At 47.4% G+C, this 21,018-nt stretch overlaps 1 protein-coding gene across 1 annotated transcript in view; it reads right to left on the reverse strand.

The window, feature by feature from the left end:
- Positions 1-893: 893 nt before the first annotated feature.
- EXOC5 (exocyst complex component 5) overlaps positions 894-21,018 on the reverse strand; it is a 41,013-nt gene continuing 20,888 nt past the window's right edge. The window contains exons 10-18 of the mRNA XM_069733021.1: positions 20,608-20,690; positions 19,028-19,237; positions 18,761-18,908; positions 16,993-17,101; positions 16,581-16,701; positions 16,092-16,178; positions 6,473-6,581; positions 5,775-5,990; positions 894-4,162 (exon numbers count right to left, since the gene is read on the reverse strand). Of these exons, the coding sequence (XP_069589122.1) occupies positions 3,974-4,162; positions 5,775-5,990; positions 6,473-6,581; positions 16,092-16,178; positions 16,581-16,701; positions 16,993-17,101; positions 18,761-18,908; positions 19,028-19,237; positions 20,608-20,690 (1,272 nt within the window). The 3' untranslated portion in view covers positions 894-3,973. The remainder of the gene's footprint in view (positions 4,163-5,774; positions 5,991-6,472; positions 6,582-16,091; positions 16,179-16,580; positions 16,702-16,992; positions 17,102-18,760; positions 18,909-19,027; positions 19,238-20,607; positions 20,691-21,018) is intronic.

A 21,018-nucleotide genomic window follows, 5' to 3' on the forward strand; every position in this document is an offset into this window, starting at 1 on the left:
AACTTTTTGTGTGTCGAGTTGCATGTGACAGGTTAGTGTAGCAAGTTGTGTGCAGCAAGTTTTGCGGATGGCGAGTTTTGCACGTGGCGAGTTTTATGTGTGGTGCGTTTTGAGTATGTGCAAGTTTTGTGTGAGGCAACTTTTGCATGTGTTGCAACTTTTGTGCATGTGGCAATTTTTCCGCGTGTGCAAGTTTTGCGTGTGGCGAGTTTTCCATGAGGTGAGTTTTGCACGTGTGGCGAGTTTTGCGTGAGCCTAGTTTTGCATGTGGCGAGTTTTGAACGTGGCGAGTTTTGAGCGGTGACTTTTGTGTTTCGACTTTTATGTGGCGAGGTTGGTATATGCGTGGTGAAATGTGTGCTGAGGGTGGTATATGTGTTCAAGCACGTGGTAGTGTGTGGCGCCTTTTGTGTGTGTGTTCATATCCTCGAGTGTGGTGAGTATCCCATGTCGGGGCCCCACCTTAGCAACTGTACGGTATATACTCTTTGGCGCCATCGCTCTCATTCTTTAAGTCCCCCTTGTACACATCTGGCAGCTGTCAATTTGCCTCCAACACTTTTCCTTTCACTTTTTCCCCATTATGTAGATAGGGGCAAAATTGGTGAATTGGAACGCGCGGGGTTAAAATTTTGCCTCACAACATAGCCTATGACGCTCTCGGGGTCCAGACGTGTGCAAAATTTTGTGGCTGTAGCTGCGACGGTGCGGATGCCAATCCCGGACATACACACATACATACATACATACATACATACATACATACACACACATTCAGATTTATATATTACATTGGAAAATATATATTAGAAACTTGTTTATATTCAACTGTAACATAGATTTAGGCAATTTTACTAGTGTTCACCACAATAATAATGACAAAATAAAGTACATTTTAGAGGAAACGTATTTATTGAAGGGAAACTTTACATGTTAAAACTACAACAGGTACTGAATGTTTTTGCTGCTGTCCTTTCCGGGAAACAAGGAAATATTGCACGAGAACAAAAAGATCATGCACCAAAAACAATATAACTAAATATATATTAAGAAACCATACAGTGATAGATACAATTTATACAACTTTAAAATAGAAGTCCGAATAAGGAAAGTGTAGAAAGTATAAAAATCTTCAAGCACTTCTGTGAGATACATACAGTCTTCAACGACGACGAATGACGAAATTTACACTGCCGTTCAAACCTTGGCCAGACTATGACTCCCAGCATGCCCTGACAGCTGTATTTAGCTACAGGTTACAGATCACAGACCCCACAAGTCTGTGCTTCATGTATAATTAGTTTTAGTACTCAGAATAGGGAACTTCTTTCAAAAGAATCCAATAAGTGCATGTATTAAAAAATTGTTTTTAGTGGAGTGCAAGAGTTAAAAATTCGAATTTGCATCCGGTGCTCGAGTGACATGTTCGCATCCCCGCTGTCACATGTTTTAGTGTATATGTCAGGCAATCACCGCATGTTTTGGCTGTCTAAGAGGCGCTAAACATGTGGGGCAGGGACTTGAGGACCTGCGATACTCTGTGCATACCCGAGCACCGGATACAAATTCGAATAGTGAGCCCTTGCACTCAATGCTATTAGTTTTCCTTTGTGAAAGAATATATTATTTGGTTCAGACAATTTTATATGACTTTGATGATCTATCCTTTGAAACAGGGTCAGCAGGGGTCCTACACCTTGCACTCCCACTACTCTGCAAAAACCTGGAGCTTTGGCAGCCAGAACTTCACAATGGTGGGCTATAACGCCATAGCGCCTTACATGGTGTAGTGGACGTTCTCTGGTATTGCAGCTCAGCTCCCATTCAAGTGAATGTGATTAAAGCTTGAATCAGTACCCGATAACATCCACAATAGAGTGTAAAGAGCAGTGATGTCCTGGTGGATTGGGCAACAGGTATTGGTCGAGCAATGGGACTGTCAGGTGTCTGATTTTTAAGAAGTATCCTAGAGATAGGCTATCAATATCTTAGTCCTGGAAAACCCCTCTAAGAATACTCTGATACAGCATAAGTATAGGGGTTATATAAGACCGAACCCCCCTTTCAGAAAACAATCTTAGCCTGTGTTTGCTAACTGATAGCAAGGAAGACCCAGGAAAGATAGAAGGTCTAAGGTGTTTCTCCATGTGCAGTATTATTAGAATAGGACATCTTGCTAACTACCATTCGGTATCGAGAACCCATATCTAAGACAGGCCGGTATCCCAGCTCATATCCAAGACAGGCCGGGATCCCAGCCCATGTGTGGTGTGCATATAGTCATTTACTATTATAAGCCTGATAGAAGTCACTTTAGGAATGGTTTGCGGCCTACATCTTGGAAGTGGTCATCTTTCCTAGTCATGTACAAAAGTGTAATCTACCAAGCTTTGGAGCTTGTCTAAAACAGACACACATTGACAGGACAGGGGGACTAAATCATCCTCATAAAAGTGAATGGCTCCACTGTGGTAGTCATTGGGATCCTAATGGAAGCCCTGACACGCTACTCAGTGTAGAGCACCGCATGTGTGTGATCCTAGACTATCATGTACTACAGAGGGCCCACCCCAGCACTTAGGAGACAAAATTGGTGGCATGGTGCAAAACAAGATCTTAAATTTAGAGATTTTTCTTAAATTAAATTATGTAACAGAAAAGTGATCTTGTAGTGGCACAGGGAGGGAAACATGGCATCTTTTTTAGGAAATGCAGAAAAAAAAAAGTAGTGTAAGAGGAAAACTCTACATGTACCAAGTGTAGATATGGACACAGATTTGTAGCAAAAGGTAATGAAACTAAATACTTTGCTGAATTCTTAAACGTACTGGACTAGGAAAACATGGCAGGCTTCTTTAAAAAAAGATAAAATATATAAATAGGGCCATAAATGCCCACTGGTTGTGTATGGTATTGCAGGTCAGCCCCATTCACTTTGCAAAAGCTAAGCATCAACACCCAGGGCAGGTATACCGCATGTATGTGCAGACTCACGATTTCACTGTACGCCCTCAGAAAGCGGGCGGTCATGATTTGGTACTTTGCAGTTGCCTAGAGTAACTGCAAAAAGCCCCCTTTAAGAAAAGGTATGTCCGCTTTGGACCATTTGTTGGAAGGGTTCCCTAAAAACCAAAAACAACTGCTTGGGTCACTAGTGATCAGCTGTAATCTGGTGAGAACCAGGCACCAAGAGCGCAAATAAAGCACAGTGCCCATGATAATCAATGGGCTACATGTGTAATGCATGGACACGCCAGTTCATGCAGAGAGGTGCTCCTAGTAGCCGTCCCAACAAGATTAAAGAGTATAACACTTCATTTTTTCCTTGCAGAACCCATATGGGTGAGCACCCAATAATATATTACTCCAGAGCCAAAAACTGTAATGGATGTGGCTCTGGGGCTTCAGCTAAAATAGAAGGTCCAAGTGAGAAGATTCCCCCTATTTTTCATATAGAGAATGGTTTTCAGAACAGAAAACTTTCCATGTGGACAGGACACCCGAGGCCAGGGCGGGACACCCGAGGCCAGGGTGGGACACCCGAGGCCAGGGCGGGACACCCGAGGCCAGGGCGGGACACCCGAGGCCAGGGCAGGACACCCGAGGCCAGGGCGGGACACCGAAGGCGTGCCACCTGATGCCCAGCTATATTTAAACATCACTTGCTATAGTCGCCAGTCTAAACTTTCTTATGAATGAGGTCTGTATCTTTAAAGAAAAAGAAAAAAAAAGATGTCTGTTCCACCACGTTTTGCTGCAACGGCGATTCTTCTCTGAAGGTGTCAACCGAGATGGAGTGTTGAGATTAGACACATCTGCATCTTTCTGGGAAACATATTTGCTTGAGGCAGAAAGAAAGCAAATCAAACATGGCGGCACTATTAGTCCTAGAGCCAGCGACTGCGCTGAAAGAGGTAAAGAAAGGGAGTGGATCCTGTGCTATTCTCTAGCCGCAGCGTTGGCAGTCAGCTGCTCAGTTAAAGTGTCGGGCAAGGCGGGACGATCGGTAGTCGGCTCTCAGCTGCACAAAGGAGTGGAGGATGTTCTTGTCCAGGCTGGCGAGCTGCTCTCCAGAACACACCTGCTTCAGGTTATCTGGGGCCACCACCAGGAGGTTACAGAGGGAGTGTAGGGTATCAAAAAGCTGCAGCACAAGAGGAATCTGCAAGAAACGATGAGGACTGATAAACCACACGATACTGGAAAATGGAACATATACAGCACAGTATTATTGGCAGGCGCCATGTATAACAAAACCAGTCAAAAAGGACAAACTTTTTTTTTTACATCACGATCTGTATTTAAAAAAAAAAAAAAATACACAAAAGACCCCCAACATTTTGCTATCTTGCAATTTTCTTACTGTTCTTTTTAGACTGCCGTTTCCAGTCCTTTCAGGAAGAGTTTTCAGCAGGCTCAATTTCAGCAAAGGCACAATGATAATGACAGGAGGTCACACCTCTACACAGAGCTGATAACATGGTAGCCATCAATAACAATAGGAGTTTCCACAGCTCACCTGCTGTGCACATGCTCATTAGATGCTTCAACACAAAAGACAGGGTCAGACTCCATCTATTGCTGCTAATGTACATGTGTCCTTTCCTTAAAAAATGGGAAGTTAGAGTCTAGAATAGTCCCCCCCAGTGGCCAGTGTGAAAATTGAAAGATTCCTAATTAGTTTTTTTTGTAGCCAGAATATGAAAATACAATGAATAAAAAAAACGACACTGCGAAAAATTATTTAAAAAACCCCCCACAACAAACAAAACCTGATAATCTGATAAAGAAACATTATATTGCGGAAATTCCATTGTACTTTGAACCATAAATTCCAAAATATAAAGCAAGTTTAACCTTCGTCCGGCTGAGTAGGTACAATTGTAACTATTCCGTTTTAAAATTGCAATAACTTTTTTTTTTCGAAAAGCCGTAGAGGGCTGAAATTTCGTGACATCTCTGCAGTTTTGGTCCAGAATATATTGGCCAAATTTCAATAAAATATATATATGAAGGTACAATTGTACCTCTGCAGCCTGTTTACGTTGTAAAATTATGCAGCCTGACGAAGGTTAAAGGAGAAAAACTACATAGATATAGTGTTGTACAGCACACCAAAAATATATAGCAAATATCAAATGGCAAAAGAAGAGGACACAGAGACAAGCTTTCTGGGTATTTGGCGGGGTTTTTTTGCAGTCATCGGGCTCACATGTCACAATGCTGCCAAGTACGTCCCAGCTAATAAGACACATATGCGAATAGCAGCCAAAAGTCACAATTTCCACAGCAATGGCCCAATTCAATGGCCTGTAATATTAGGTGATTGGGGCCTATGGGCTCTGCCCTGATAGTCAGAAGAAAAAGGGATCTGATGTGTTGGATTTAAACATCCCAAAAATATATATTTTTTAAGGAGTTAAGATGCCACATAAAAGGGTCAGCAATCGGCTTATCCCCTCTATATACAGAAATTTATATGGACGCTCAAGAGTGTGCTTTTTTATGAAGTAGCCAGGACAAATCAGTGCTGGCCCCCTTAGCTGTTCTGCAAATTGTCTCTTCAGAGAGGACGAGGGCTTGAACTCTAGCACCACCTACAGGAAGTAGCAATCCTGAAAGTCAATATCGACCCTTTAACAAGCCTTGCCATATGACCCTTTACAGAGCCTTGCCATATGACTGAGGATAATAAGCTGTTCTGGACATTCAGCATCATAAAAGTAGTCAGGTAGGAAGTAAGAATATATGTATATACATATGTTATTACGCACTTTGAACTCCTTGGCGCACTTTCTATATTCCGCCACGTCACAGATAGCCAGCATGCCTCCCATTGAGCTGTATGAAAATTGCTGCAGATGCTCGTATATGAGGCGGTGGAAGCGCACCCCAAGCTCCATCAGTACCGTGTCCACGTTCTTTCCATCCATTGAGTTACGGATCTTCTCCACTTGCTTTCGAATGTAAAGGCAAACCTTGACACAAGCCTATTGATGGAAACAAAATGGAAATTAGGCCTTGTTCACATTTCCGGTTGAGTCGTGCATGTGTCACATTATCTTCTATCAGACTATTCTCTTGAGTTGGTTTTCCACAACTCAGACAATCCCTTCTGAATCTCTGTTTCCCCCCATGTCAAACAACTCACCTCTTGTGTTGGCATTGGCTCTCCTGGGGCTAAGGTGAAATTTTGACATGTGACCCCCCGCCGCCAATGAAAAAAAAACATTTGTAGGCTGTGAGAGGAGCCGCAGCTCTCACTTCCTCCGGTTGTCAGTTGCTCGCGTGACAATGTAAGGAGATCCAGAGGTGAGTATAGGCGTTTTTATTTTACTTGGGGGAAACAGTCTTCGACAATGGGTTGTCTGAGTAGTTTCCAAACTCCTCTAAGTGATCGCATATCATATGAAAAAGACCCTTTAGAACTGGAACATTCTAATGCAGAGTCAGCCAGTATCCTTATACTTACACTTGTGTACTGAATTAACACATTATTCTCATCCTCTGGCTTGAAATCTGTTTTCTTTTGCTCAGCCGCCAGTATCTGTTTCATCTGACCGATCATACAATTTAGTGTCCTATAGATGGATCAGACAAAATATTCAGAAATGTCCCAATATACTCAGCAGTCAAGATGTTGCATCTCTACACTGTGTGCAGAATTATTAGGCAAGTTGTATTTTGATCACATGATACTTTTTATACATGTTGTCCTACTCCAAGCTGTTCAGGCTTGAGAGCCAACTACCAATTAAGTAAATCAGGTGATGTGCATCTCTGTAACGAGGAGAGGTGTCGTCTAATGACATCAAAACCCTATATAAGGTGTAGGTAATTATTAGGCAACTTCCTTTCCTTTGGCAAAATGAGTCGGAACAGAGATTTGACCGGCTCTGAAAAGTCCAAAATTGTGAGATGTCTTGCAGAGGGATGCAGCAGTCTTAAAAGTGCCAAACTTATGAAGCGTGATCACCGAACAAACAAGTGTTTCATGGCAAATAGGCAACAGGGTCGCAAGAAGCGTGTTGGGCAAAAAAGAGCTGCAACGTTACTGGGGTAACAAAAAGCACAAGGTGTGCGATACTCAGGGACATGGCCAAGGTAAGGAAGGCTGAAAAACGACCACCTTTCAACAAGAAACATAAGATATTTCTTGGCCCAGTCTTGACGTTTTATCTTAAGACTGACTTTTCAAAGGTTTTATGGACTGATGAAATCAGAGTGACTCTTGATGGGCCAGATGGATGGGCCAGAGGCTGGATCAGTAAAGGGCAGAGAGCTCCACTTCAACTCAGACGCCAGCAAGGTGGAGGTGGGGTACTGGTATTATTATTATAATTATTTATTGTTATAGCGCCATTTATTCCCTGGCGCCATGGTATAGGTTGGTATCATCAAAGATGAACAGACCTTTTTAGGTTGAGGCTGGAGTGAAGCTCAACTCCCAGACCTACTGCCAGTTTCTGGAAGACAACTTCTTCAAGCAGTGGTACAGGAAGAAGTCGGTGTCGTTCAAGAAAAACATGATTTTCCTGCAGGACAATGCTCCATCACATGCCTCCAATTACTCCACAGCGTGGCTGGCCAGTAAAGGTCTCAAAGAAGAAAAAATAATGACATGGCCCCCTTGTTCACCTGATCTGAACCCCATAGAGCAGAGGTCCCCAACTCCAGTCCTCAAGGCCCACCAACAGGTCATGTTTTCAGGATTTCCTTTGCATTGCACAGGTGATGCAATTATTACCTGGGCAAGACTAAGGAAATCCTGAAAACATGACATGTTGGTGGGCCTTGAGGACTGGAGTTGGGGACCCCTGCCATAGAGAACCTGTGGTCCCTCATAAAATGTGAGATCTATAGGGAGGGAAAACAGTACACCTCTCGGAACAGTGTCTGGGAGGCTGGGGTGGCTGCTGCACGCAATGTTGATCGTAAACAGATCAAGCAACTGACAGAATCTATGGATGGAAGGCTGCTGAGTGTCAGCATAAAGAAAACAGGATTTTTGGTTGCTTACCGTAAAATCTGTTTCTTGAAGCCTCCATTGGGGGACACAGGAACCATGGGTGTATGCTGCTGCCACTAGGAGGCTGACACTATGCAAATAAAAAAGTTAGCTCCTCCTCTGCAGTGTACACCCCACCGACTGGCATTATACTCTTCAGTTAGTGAGAAAGCAGTAGGAGAAAAGAACAAGGTTGAAAAACCATAACCACAAACTTGAGAACTGTAAACGTGAGAACAGTCATAAAACAGATAACAGAAACATTGGGAGGGAGCTGTGTCCCCCAATGGAGGCTTCAAGAAACAGATTTTACGGTAAGCAACCAAAAATCCTGTTTTCTTTATCGCCTCTCATTGGGGGACACAGGAACCATGGGACGTCCCAAAGCAGTCCCACGGGTGGGAAAGACAGACTTCCATCAGGTCAGAGGACTCACCACTGCCGCCTGCAAGATCCTTCTGCCGAGGCCGGCGTCCGCCGAAGCGTAGGTATGGACCTTGTAAAATTTGGCGAACGTGTGGATGGAAGACCAAGTTGCCGCTTTGCAAAGCTGTAAGGCGGAAGCCCTGTGGTGCACCGCCCAGGAGGCGCCGACTGCCCGGGTAGAGTGAGCCTTAATCCCAGGAGGGGGCACTCTGTTCTTGACCTGGTAAGCCTCCAAAATTGCCAATCTGATCCAGCGAGCGATAGTCGCTTTAGAAGCCGGTTGGCCTCTGCGCGTGCCATCAGGAATGACGAAAAAGGAATCCGTCTTCCGGAAAGTGGACGTTCTGTCCAGATAGATCCTCACTGCCCTGACGAGGTCCAGCTTGTTCAATGATCGCTCCAGAGGATGAGTCGGAACTGGACAAAAGGAAGGTAGAACGATGTCCTCGTTGAGGTGGAAGGTGGAAACCACCTTAGGAAGAAAGGAAGGTGGGAGCCGGAAGACCACCTTGTCCTGGTGAATGACCAAAAACGGAGGGCGGCAAGACAGGACCGCCAACTCGGAAACGCGGCGAATAGACGTGATGGCCACAAGAAAGGTCACCTTCCAAGATAGAACTGATAGAGGAATCTCCCTAAGAGGTTCAAAGGGGGAAACCCTCAGAACGTCCAGTACCAGGTTTAAGTCCCATGCCTCCACAGGGGCCCTGTACGGCGGGACAGCATGGGCCACCCCTTGAAAGAAGGTCTTAACTTGTGGCCGAGAGGCCAAGGTCTTCTGAAAGAGGATGGAAAGCGCAGAGACCTGACCCTTCAGGGAGCTAAGCGCTAGGCCCGAATCCAGTCCTGCCTGAAGGAAGGCCAAAAGAGAAGGCAGGGAAAAAACCATAGGCGGAACGCGGTTGGACTCGCACCAACGGAAGTAAGCCTTCCAGGTGCGGTAGTAGATCCTGGAAGACGAAGGCTTCCGAGCCTGAATCATAGTGTGAATCACCCGGTCCGAGAGGCCGGACGCTCTTAAAACCGCGGTCTCAACAGCCACGCCGTTAAACTGAGCGACCGAGAATTCGGGTGGCAGATCGGACCCTGGGACAGCAGATCGGGCCTGTCTGGAAGGCGCCAGGGAGCGTCCGCGAGAAGGTTGACGAGCTCCGCGAACCAAGCTCTCCTGGGCCAATCCGGGGCGATCAGGATGACCGGCACCCCTTCCGCTTTGATTTTCTTCAACAGCTTGGGAAGTAATGGAAGGGGTGGGAACAGGTAGGGCAGCTCGAACTGTGACCAAGGAATGGCCAGAGCATCGACGTCCACTGCGAGAGGATCGCGGGACCTGGAGACGAACTGCGGAACCTTCCTGTTGATTCGAGACGCCGTGAGATCCACATCCGGAGTCCCCCATCGAAGGCAAATCTGATGGAAGACCTCCGGATGCAAGGACCATTCCCCTGCCGCGAGGCCCTCGCGGCTGAGGAAGTCGGCGGCCCAGTTGTCCACGCCGGGGATATGCACCGCGGATATCACCGGAACCGTTGCCTCTGCCCAAAGGAGGATCTTGGCTACCTCGGCAAGGGCCAAGGAGCTCCGGGTCCCCCCCTGATGGTTGACATACGCCACAGCCGTGGCGTTGTCCGTCTGGATCCGGACTGGAAGGCCCCTGAGGATCCTTTCCCAGTGGCGGAGGGACAGAAAGATGGCCCGAATCTCGAGGACATTGATTGGCAGAGTTGACTCCTGCAACGACCAACGGCCCTGAACCGTCAGGTGGCGAAAAACGGCACCCCAGCCGATCAGGCTGGCGTCCGTTGTCACCACCTGCCAGTGAACTGGAAGGAAGGACCTGCCCTGGGAGATGAGAGGTGACATCAGCCACCAGTTGAGGGACCGCTTGACCCGAGAAGAGAGCCTGATCGGCCGATCCAGGGAGAAGACAGACCTGTCCCACTGAGACAGAATGGCTTGCTGAAGGGGTCGCGAATGAAATTGGGCGAAGGGAATCGCTTCCAAGGTAGCCACCATCCTCCCCAAAACCTTCATGGCCGATCGGAGGGAGGGAGGCCGAGGACCCTGGAGCAAGCGTATGTCCCGACAAAGAGTGGATCTCTTGTCCTTGGGAAGGAAGACTCTGCTCTGACGAGTGTCGAAAAGCATGCCCAGAAAGATGATGCGCTGAGAAGGGATAAGGCAGGACTTCTTCCGGTTGACCAGCCACCCGAAACGGGCTAAGGTGTCGAGAACAATGGACAGGCTTTCGTGGGCCTGAGCAAAGGACGGAGCCTTGATGAGAATGTCGTCGAGGTATGGAAATAGGACCAGGCCTCTGACTCTCAATATTGCCATCAGCGCCGCCATGATCTTCGTGAACACCCTTGGAGCGGTTGCGAGACCGAACGGCAGGGCGACGAATTGAAAGTGTTCCTGTTGTACTGCGAAGCGCAGGAAACGGTGATGTCCGGGAAATACCGGGACATGGAGGTAGGCATCCTGGATATCTATTGAGCATAGAAATTCCTGGGCCTCCATGGAAGCAATTACTGAACGAAGAGATTCCATCCTGAAGTGTCTCAGGTGAACTCTCCTGTTCAGCAATTTGAGGTCCAGAATGGGGCGAACCTTGCCGTCTTTTTTCGGTACCACAAAAAGGTTCGAGTAGAAACCCGTGAACCGTTCTTTCTCTGGGACGGGAACGATTACCCCGGATTTGAGCAGAGAAGCGATGGCTGCGAAGAAGCCCGGAACTAGAGCGGGATCTCTTGGAGGACAGGATTGGAAGAAACGATCCCTGGGTCGGGAGGCAAACTCTATCTTGTATCCCGAGGATACAACTTCCCTGACCCATGCGTCCTCCACTGCGGAAATCCAGACGTCCCTGAAGAAGAGAAGACGGCCGCCCAACCTGGGAGGTGGGCTGGGGTCTTGCCGAGAGTCATGCCGAGGTGGATCTTCCAGTCCTGGGCCTGGAGGATCTACCCTGGGAATAGCGAGGACGCCAGGACGGAGTGGGCCTAAAGGACACCGCCTTCTTCTCCTGACGTGCCTGTGGCCTCTGTTGCTGCTGGGAAAAGGAGTTTGACGCAGCGAAGCGACGAAAGGGCCGAAAAGAGCGAAACTGCCGTCTAGGAGGAGGGCGACGAGGCTTAGCCTGGGGGAGAAGAGAACTTGTACCCCCGGTGGCGTCCTTAATGATTTGATCCAGCTGGGAACCAAAGAGACGAGAGCCCTGGAAGGGCAGACTAGTGAGGGACTTTTTAGAAGATAAATCCGCCTGCCAGGCCTTGAGCCAAACGGTGCGGCGGATGGCAACGGCATTGCTGGAAGCCTGAGCCGCACAAGACGCGACATCCAGGGAGGCAGAGACCAGGTATTCACCGGCGTGGGAAATCTGGTTGGCAAGCTCCGCTAGTTGCATGGGAGGCGCCCCGTCCAGGATACCTCGACGGAGTTCTTTGGCCCATTTGGAGATGGATTTAGAAACCCAAGTGGAAGCAAAAGCTGGGCATATGGCCGCTGCAGCCGCTTCAAAAGCTGACTTCGCAAAGGATTCTATAGCCCTATCATTAGAGTCCTTCAGAGATGCTCCGCCTGACAGAGGAAGCACCGTGTTGGTGGACAGCCTGGACACAGGTGGATCCACCGAGGGAGAGACCGTCCAATTGGCGGTAACTTCTGGAGAAAAGGGATATAGCACACCCAGGCGTTTTCCCCTCTGAAAACGCCTAGTGGGGTTCTCTCTCTCTCTGGACATGATTTCCTCGAATTCAGGATGAGGAGCAAAAAACTTGGAAGGTGGTTTGGCCCGTCTAAACGAAACCGCCTGATCTGCGGGTTCCGTAGAGGGATCCTTTATGCCACAAGATTGGTTTACTGCCACAATGAGATTCTGGACCATCTCCCTCATGGTGGCGATTTGGTTAGAATCCAGCTCCGAAATATCCTCCGAGGGCGCATCAGAGAGTGCCTCGCCTGACTCAGGGGAGGAGGGTCGAGGAGATGCCGACCGCAGGGAAGGGCCGAGTGGCGAGATGGAGCGCGAAGAGGACTCAGACCGACGTTCCTGTCTGGACCTCTTGTGGCTTATCAAGGAGGGCTCGGGCGGCGGTTCCTGCGACCCGCTGGCCACGGCAGGGGTCTGCAGGGGTAACCGATCCAGCGCGGACACCAGGGTTTGAGATACCCGTGTTAAATCCGCCACCGATTGTGACAGAGAGGCGGCCCAGCCTGGGATGGGGGGGTCAGTCTCGGGCGGAACAGCCGGGGGATCCTGGGCGGTGGGAACAATCGGGTTGCTGCAGGACTGACACAGCGGGGAGGACTGACCTGAGGGAAGTTTGCTGTTACAGGACGAACATGCAAAGTAGGTGACTAGGGCAGAAGATGAAGAAGTCGGAGGACGAGAGCGGCCCCCTTTAGAGTTAGACATTTTGAAGAGGTCCCTGAAGAAAATGCCAGCAGGTTAGGGGACAGTGGGGCAGAGGAGGGTGTCAGTCTGCAGTGCAGAGCTACTCACGGCAGACGAAAAACCCGGATACCAGGAGCTGCAGGAAGATGCTGTGGATCCCCGGCGCAGATGGCGTGCTGCGTCCCCGGACCGAGCGCTCTGCGAAGTTTCCCGGCGCAGGAGCGTGGCAGAATGAAGGAGACTCGTGCCCTAAGCGTCCAGCAGCGGCGTGGAGGAAGGGGCGGAGCCAGACAAGATGGCGCCGGTGGGAGGAGAATGCGGAGTTTGTCGGGCGGGAGAAAGCCCGCCCGATGATACCGGAAGTGGGCGAGCGCGTCACCGGAAGTAGGCCCCGGGGAAAGCCGGGGCCTAAATTAGAAGCCGGTGACCGCCGAAAAGATGGTAATCGGCGCAAAAAACAGTGCGGGCGCCGCCCGGCTGATAGGCGCGGCAGCCGCCGCAGGAAAGGGGGGAGCGCCGATGCCGGCGCCGGAAGTAGGCCCGGGAAGAGCCGGGGCCTGTATTAGAAGCCAGCGGCCGCTGGATAGGACCGCGGCCGCGCGTCACCTCCCAAGGTACGGCCGCCGGGGAAAACGGTGCGGCTGCCTGAAGGGGGCCGCGCCGCAAAGATTAAAAGGATGCGGCCGCAGGTAAGGCAGTGCGACTGCCTGTGAAAACGCGGCCGCGGTGGAAAACTGCGGGAAGGAATGGGGCCTAAGTGTCACCCAGATCGGTGGGTCTCGGAAAAAGGTGCGGCCGCAGGTGGAGAAGTGCGGCCGTAGAAATAGCAGTGCGGCTGCCAGTAAGGCACCGCGCTGCTCAAAAGGAAAACTGCGCAGGAAACGTAGGGGATCCACAGGGCCCCCTAACTGATAGGGGCACAAATACTCACCTAACTTCCCACGCCGTCGGTACTAACCTTAAGAAGTGGAAGGTATTAGACGTCCGTGTAGGTGGTGACGGACGTCCTCGTCTCCTCCGACCGACAGGCTCTGGTGGGCGAGTGGGTGGGGGACGGAGCCAGGACCGGACTTCTGAGCACGCTTCTGTGCCAGGATCTTGGTCCTGCTGTGGGATCTATGAGGATACGGGGTGGCAGTACACGCCGTACTCATAGTCCATAATGTGGGAGTACAGGTGTGACTGTTCACCCTGTATCCCTCCGGAAACCTGAAAAGGAACGACGCACATTGAGGTAGATAAGGGTCTAATGAAAGACCCGTGTCCACCTCCTACTGACACTAAGCTAAACTGAAGAGTATAATGCCAGTCGGTGGGGTGTACACTGCAGAGGAGGAGCTAACTTTTTTATTTGCATAGTGTCAGCCTCCTAGTGGCAGCAGCATACACCCATGGTTCCTGTGTCCCCCAATGAGAGGCGATAAAGAAAGGGGGCTATATTGGTCACTAATTTGGGGGGGTTTTGTTTTTGCATGTCAGAAATGTTTATTTCTACATTTTGTGCAGTTATATTGGTTTACCTGGTGAAAATAAACAAGTTAGATGGGAATATTTGGTTATTATTTTTTTTATAATTCTGCACAGTAATAGTTACCTGCACAAACAGATATCCTCCTAAGACAGCCAAATCTAAAAAAAAAAAAAACACTCCAACTCCCAAAAATATTAAGCTTTGATATTTCTGAGTCTTTTGGGTTGATTGAGAACATCGTTGTTGATCAATAATAAAAATCATCCTCTAAAATACAACTTGCCTAATAATTCAGCAAGCGATGTAATTAGGCGTTTGGCACCATGTAGCAGTATTATGGAGCTCATGAAGAATGCGCGCATGCACTGCTCACCAGATGTTAAAGTGCATGAGATGACTGCCCTGCTCATGATCTGCTTACTGGAGCTTCCAATGCATGAGATGACTGCCCTGCTTGTGATGTGCTCACCGCAGCTTACAATGCATGAGAGGACTGCCCTGCTCGTGATGTGCTCACCGCAGCTTACAATGCATAACATGACTGCCGTGCTCGTGATCTGCTTACTGGAGCTTACAATGCATGAGATGACTGCCCTGCTCGTGATCTGCTTACCGGAGGTTACAATGCATGAGAAGACTGCCCTGCTTGTGATGTGCTTACCGGAGCTTACAATGCATGAGAAGACTGCCCTGCTCGTGATCTGCTTACCGGAGCTTACAATGCATGAGAAGACTGCCGTGCTCGTGATCTGCTTACTGGAGCTTCCAATGCATGAGATGACTGCCCTGCTTGTGATCTGCTCACGTGAGCTTACAATGCATGAGATGACTGCCCTGCTCTTGATGTGCTCACCGGAGCTTACAATGCATGAGATGACTGCCGTGCTTGTGATGTGCTCACCTGAGCTTACAATGCATGAGATGACTGCCCTGTTTGTGATCTGCTTACCGGAGCTTACAACGCATGAGATGACTGCCCCCCCCCCCCTCCAACCGCTTTTGATCTGCTCACCGGAGCTTCCAATGCATGAGATGACTGCCCTGCTTGTGATGTGCTCACCGGAGCTTCCAATGCATGAGATAACCGCCCAGCTTGTGATGTGCTCACCGGAGCTTACAATGCATGAGATGACTGCCCTGCTTGTGATCTGCTTACCGGAGCTTACAACGCACGAGATGACTGCCCCCCCTACCGCTTGTGATCTGCTCACCGGAGCTTACAATGCATGAGATAACCGCCCTGCTTGTGATGTGCTCACCGGAGCTTCTAATGCATGAGATGACTGCCCTGCTTGTGATGTGCTCACCGGAGCTTCCAAAGCATGAGATGACTGCCCTGCTTGTGATGTGCTCACCGGAGCTTCCAATGCATGAGATGACTGCCCTGCTTGTGATGTGCTCACCGGAGCTTCCAATGCATGAGATGACTGCCGTGCTTGTGATGTGCTCACCGGAGCTTCCAATGCATGAGATGACTGCCGTGCTTGTGATGTGCTCACCGGAGCTTCCAATGCATGAGATGACTGCCCTGCTTGTGATGTGCTCACCGGAGCTTCCAATGCATGAGATGACTGCCGTGCTTGTGATGTGCTCACCGGAGCTTCCAATGCATGAGATGACTGCCCTGCTTGTGATGTGCTCACCGGAGCTTACAATGCATGAGATGACTGCCCTGCTTGTGATCTGCTTACCGACACTTACAACGCACGAGGTGACTGCCTCCTTGCTTGTGATCTGCTCACTGGAGCTTACAATGCATGAGATGACTGCCCTGCTTGTGATCTGCTCACCTGTCGATACCAGTGTCTAGCTTCACTTCCATTTGTTCGATAATCTCTTTCTTTTTCTGGAGACATTCAGTCAGTTTTGGAGAAGAACTGCTCAAGAAAGAGAATAAAGATGGTTCTACTAAATATATACACTAAATCAAGCAATGTCCGTCTATAGCAGTAATGGCACTTCAAGCATTTAAAAAACTAAAAAAACAGACACTATAAATAGTTGGCCAGACTATTGGTATTTTGTGTAGGATTGGTTTGTGTCTTAATATTTCCCATTTTTGTTTTATGGAATATTAAATAAAATATCAAGTCTTTATATATGGATCTCTTTGGCCAACTATTTATAGCCGTCTGTTTTTTGCTATCTAAATATATATATATATATATATATATATATATATATATATATATATATATATATATATATATATATATATATATATATATATATATACACATATATACATACATACACTGTCGGTATTTCTGGTACCTTACCTTACTAAAGGCATGAGGTGATCGTTAAATTGCTTATCGAACAAATGGAAAATAGTGTTGGCTTGATGTACGACATCCAGGAAATAGAGGTTGGCATTCCGAGAGTCGGGAGAAGGGATTGCTGGAAAGGTGGAAAACAATCATATTGTTAGAATCATAAAAACATGGCGGCCCTTTCTCAAAAACCACTCCTGTCCGCAGGTTGTGTGTGGTATTGTAGTACAGTCTCATTCACATCAATAGGGCTGAGCCTGAGCTGCAATGACAGACAACTCAAGAACAAGGGTGGTGATATTTCATTGGAGAAAGCAGCCATGTTGTTCTGATCCGTGACAATGCTCGAACATATCTGATAGCCTTGTTCACATTATTGCTTTTGTCTGTTAAAGTATGAAATGAGACAACCCCTTACCTGCTAATCCTATTTCCAAGGCATAATCAATGTGTTCAATGCATAAGTAATCAACAAGTCTGGAAAATATTCTAAACGCATTCTTTGGTAAGTCGGATGGGTCAGAAAGCTGAAAATGTAAAAAAAAAAAAAAAAAAGTAGTAATTTCCATACTATCTTATAAGCTGTATGGATTAAAGTATGTGCCCCCCATTACACTAAAGGAGCTTTCATCACCTCCCATAGACATTAATATGGAGTCACTCCTTTACAGATATAACAGCTTCCGCATTTCTGAGTACAGGATTTTGGAGGTGTCTGTGGGGATTTTTGCTCCATCATCCAGAAGAGCATTTGTGAGGTCAGACAAGGATCTTAGGAAGAGGCCAGATTCTTCATCCTAAAAGTGCTGGATGGGGTTGAGGTCCCGGCTTTGTGCGGCCAATCAAGTCCTACTCCAAACTCCCCCACCATATCTTTATGGACCTTGTACACTCACTGGGCATGGGGAACAGAAAAGGGCATTACCCAAACTGTTCCGGCAAAACTGGAAGCTACAATTCTCCAAAATGTCTTGTACTGGATCATCAATATTTCCCTTCACTGGAAATAAGAGGCTGAGGTAGACCCCTGAAACGCCCATCATTCCACCAAACTTTACAGCAGGCACAATGCAGTCAGGCAGGTAACATTCTCTTGGCATCACGAAACCCAGACTAGTCCATCAGATGCCAGATACAGAAGTGTGATTCGCCACTCCGCAGAACACATTTCCTCTGCTCCAGAGTCCAGTGGTGGCGGTGGCTTTACACCACTCCATCTGACGCTCGGCATTGTGCTTGGTGATGTACGGCTGCATGCAGCTGCTCAGCCATGATCCTCTCGGTGTTTGCGCTGATGTTAATAACAGAGGAGGTCTACAAAGTGTTTGACAGAATGGGAATAATAAACAGAATTTGTTTATAGACTGAAGCATTGGAAACACACAGTATATGGAGAAAAGTACTGGCACCTGAATCATTTATTCAGGTTTATAATTCAGTCCTACTGCCCCTGGTAGATAACGCTCAGCCATTCGGCATTGTGAAGGAATTGCTTGTTCTAAAGAGCTCAAAGATATCTTATGGTCCAGTATTAGGAACCACCGGTGCTACAAGTCAGTTCATGGGATTTCTGCTCCTAGATATTCCACCATCACCTGTAAGTGATATGACTTATCTATATAGAACAGGTGGATATAGGCACATTAGATGGGGGAAGTTTGGTGACTCAGTGGTTAGCACTAGTGATGAGCGAGTATACTCGTTGCTCTGGTTTTCCTGAGCACGCTCGGGTGACCTCCGAGTATTTGTTATTGCTCGGAGATATAGTTTTCATCGCCTCAGTTGCATGATTTATGGCTTCCAGATAAGCTGAATACATGTAGGAATTCCCTAACAAACAGGCAATCCTCACATGTATTCGGCGTATCTGGAAGCCGCAAATCATGCAACTGAGGTGATGAAAACTATATCTCCGAGCACTAACAATAACTAATACTCGGAGGTTACCCGAGCGTGCTCGGGAAAACCCAAGCAACGAGTATACTCGCTCATCGCTAGTTTGCACTGTAGCTCTGCAGCGCTGGGGTCCTGGTTTCACATCCCACCAAGGACAAAATCTGAAAGGAGTTTGTGTGGGTTTTCCTGTTCGGTGGATCAACGCAGGTCCCCAGTGGTTGGGCTCCCACCATAAGCAAGTTATCACCTATCCTATTGTCACAGCATGACCCCTTTAAAAAGGGATTTACCTTATGGCATCTTTCAAAGGCATGTTTGGTTTCTTGTAAGAGGTTCACCACCACTTCTTGTGCCAAAAACGTCTCCCCGTGAGTTTCTATACTTGGGCCCAGTGGCAGATTTGTGCGTTGTCTAATCCTTTCCTTGAGGTCCTGAATTCTGTTATTGAACACAACAGGGTCATCCATGAGATGGTCTTAAACATTGGGGTTTCCACTCCTCAGACGACGGACATTACACAGCGGATTACAAACGTGACGTGCAATCTGGACACTCACCCTCCGCTTCCGATCGGTCTCTTCTGATGGTTCTTGGAATCGTAGTATCTCTGCAAGATCGATGAACTCCGACTTTTTAGGTAACCAATTTCTACATCAATATAGTTCTCCAGGTAGGAGATGAAGACAGATTTGATCAGTTTGGACAAGAACGTCTGTTTGTCCGTCCCGAGATTAAATTCCATAAGTTTACTGGAAAGGCTAGTGGTTCTGGGTAGAAAGAAAACAATAAAATAAAGTTTAGCAACGTCAATAAAAAAAATAAGTCAATTAATGAAAATAATCCCCTGTCCTTATACCATATCCTCACCATCACCCAGAGCACAGAGCTTATAGACCAGTCACAGCCATGGTTGCCCATATCACATTACACATTCTTGCTATGACTGCAACTGGTCCTCATTGAATAAAAATCCCCACAGTTTGGGGTTTCCGGTTCCTACGAAGACCTATACAACTCCATGGTTGTAGACGGCAAGCAATCTCTGGCTACAATCTGGTCTGGTAGCAGGTGTTACAACTACTCACCAATCCTGATGTAGGCAATACATAGAAATTTACAACATGACTGCCGGATCAGACTACACTGCTTCTGATTGTAGTCTGTAACCGTGGAGACGTATAGGTCTGAATGAGAGCTGCTGCCACAAAACGGTAGGAAGTGTTAGAATAAAACTTTTTGCAAAGCGAATTAAGGTTTTGGTTATTTTAGATGCAGTTGAAAAATAAAACATTAGGTTGTAATGATGAATGACCTACTTAGAGCACATGGGCATAGAGGGTCTTCCTTGTTTAGGAACTTTACTATGAGATATCAGGGAGGCTTGTGCACTTTCCCCACCTGGACCGGGCATATGAATGGTCATCATTTTTCCATGGCCACTGCATGGGAAACGTATGAGCAGATATTGCTTTGAGGTTGTTTCTTTATGATACAACCATTTGACCAGGTTATTCCATGCACAACACTTATCACATATGCACAGGTTATATGGTAAACAGATGACTATGAAGGTCTGCCGATCTTGAGACTGGGAGGCCCAAATTTTCCTGTGCCAACGGAGAGGTAGTGATCATGTGCGACCATGTCTCCTTCAGGCAGTGAATGGAGCAGTTGGTCACACATGCTCACTACCATTCACAGGAATATTTAAGACACCCGTTTTTGTGATCGTTGGGAGTTCAGTGATCAGGACCCCCTGCAGTCATTCAATTGTCACCTATTCTGTGGACAGGCGATACATGTTGTATATGGGGCAACCATCTTTACGTTTCTGCCTCCTAGAGTTCCTGCTGTTGGCATGTAAACATTCACATTGCTGATGTAAAGGGTTTAATATGTGAGCTGAAGGATGATTTTCCATGCAAATGCAAGATCCCCCCCACCACAACCCTCAAAGAAAACTAAAATGACAACTCTAACCTCCCTGAAACACACAGCTCCCAACAAGAAGTTCAAAGTAATTATATCTCCTGTGTTTTCTGCCTGCAGCTTATACTTGGATAAACAGCTCTCACCCCCCCCCCAAAAAAAATCTGTGCATTGCTCAAAATAAATGTGCCAAATAAATCAATTTCACCTTGTGTACAGATCATAGAGATTCTTCAGATACTGCTCGGCATCCGATTTTCTGCATTCTTCCAGATGCTCTTTCACAAAATTCTGGAGTCGAAATTTGGGGGATAAAAAAAAGCAAAATCTGAGCCGACTGCGAGAAAGAGCAGATTATGTGTGTCCTGTACAATTAGTCACAGAGCATGTAAACAAAATTATGAATGCCGAGCTTTTCTTTTCATCTCCATGTAAATAAGCCAGACCTAATCTCATGCAGTATCAGGCTGCTGGGGATACAATGCGGCTGCTAGAAAGAGGTCAGCAAGGAAAAAACACAGGTAAGTGGTATACCGGGAGCGGACGGGGAGAAGGTAACACCACCACCTCCTCCATACTCCGCAATATCATGTGTACAACTATAGAAACCCTAAAAGGA

This window comes from Ranitomeya imitator, chromosome 1 (genome assembly GCF_032444005.1).
Source record: "Ranitomeya imitator isolate aRanImi1 chromosome 1, aRanImi1.pri, whole genome shotgun sequence".
Taxonomy (NCBI): domain Eukaryota; kingdom Metazoa; phylum Chordata; class Amphibia; order Anura; family Dendrobatidae; genus Ranitomeya; species Ranitomeya imitator.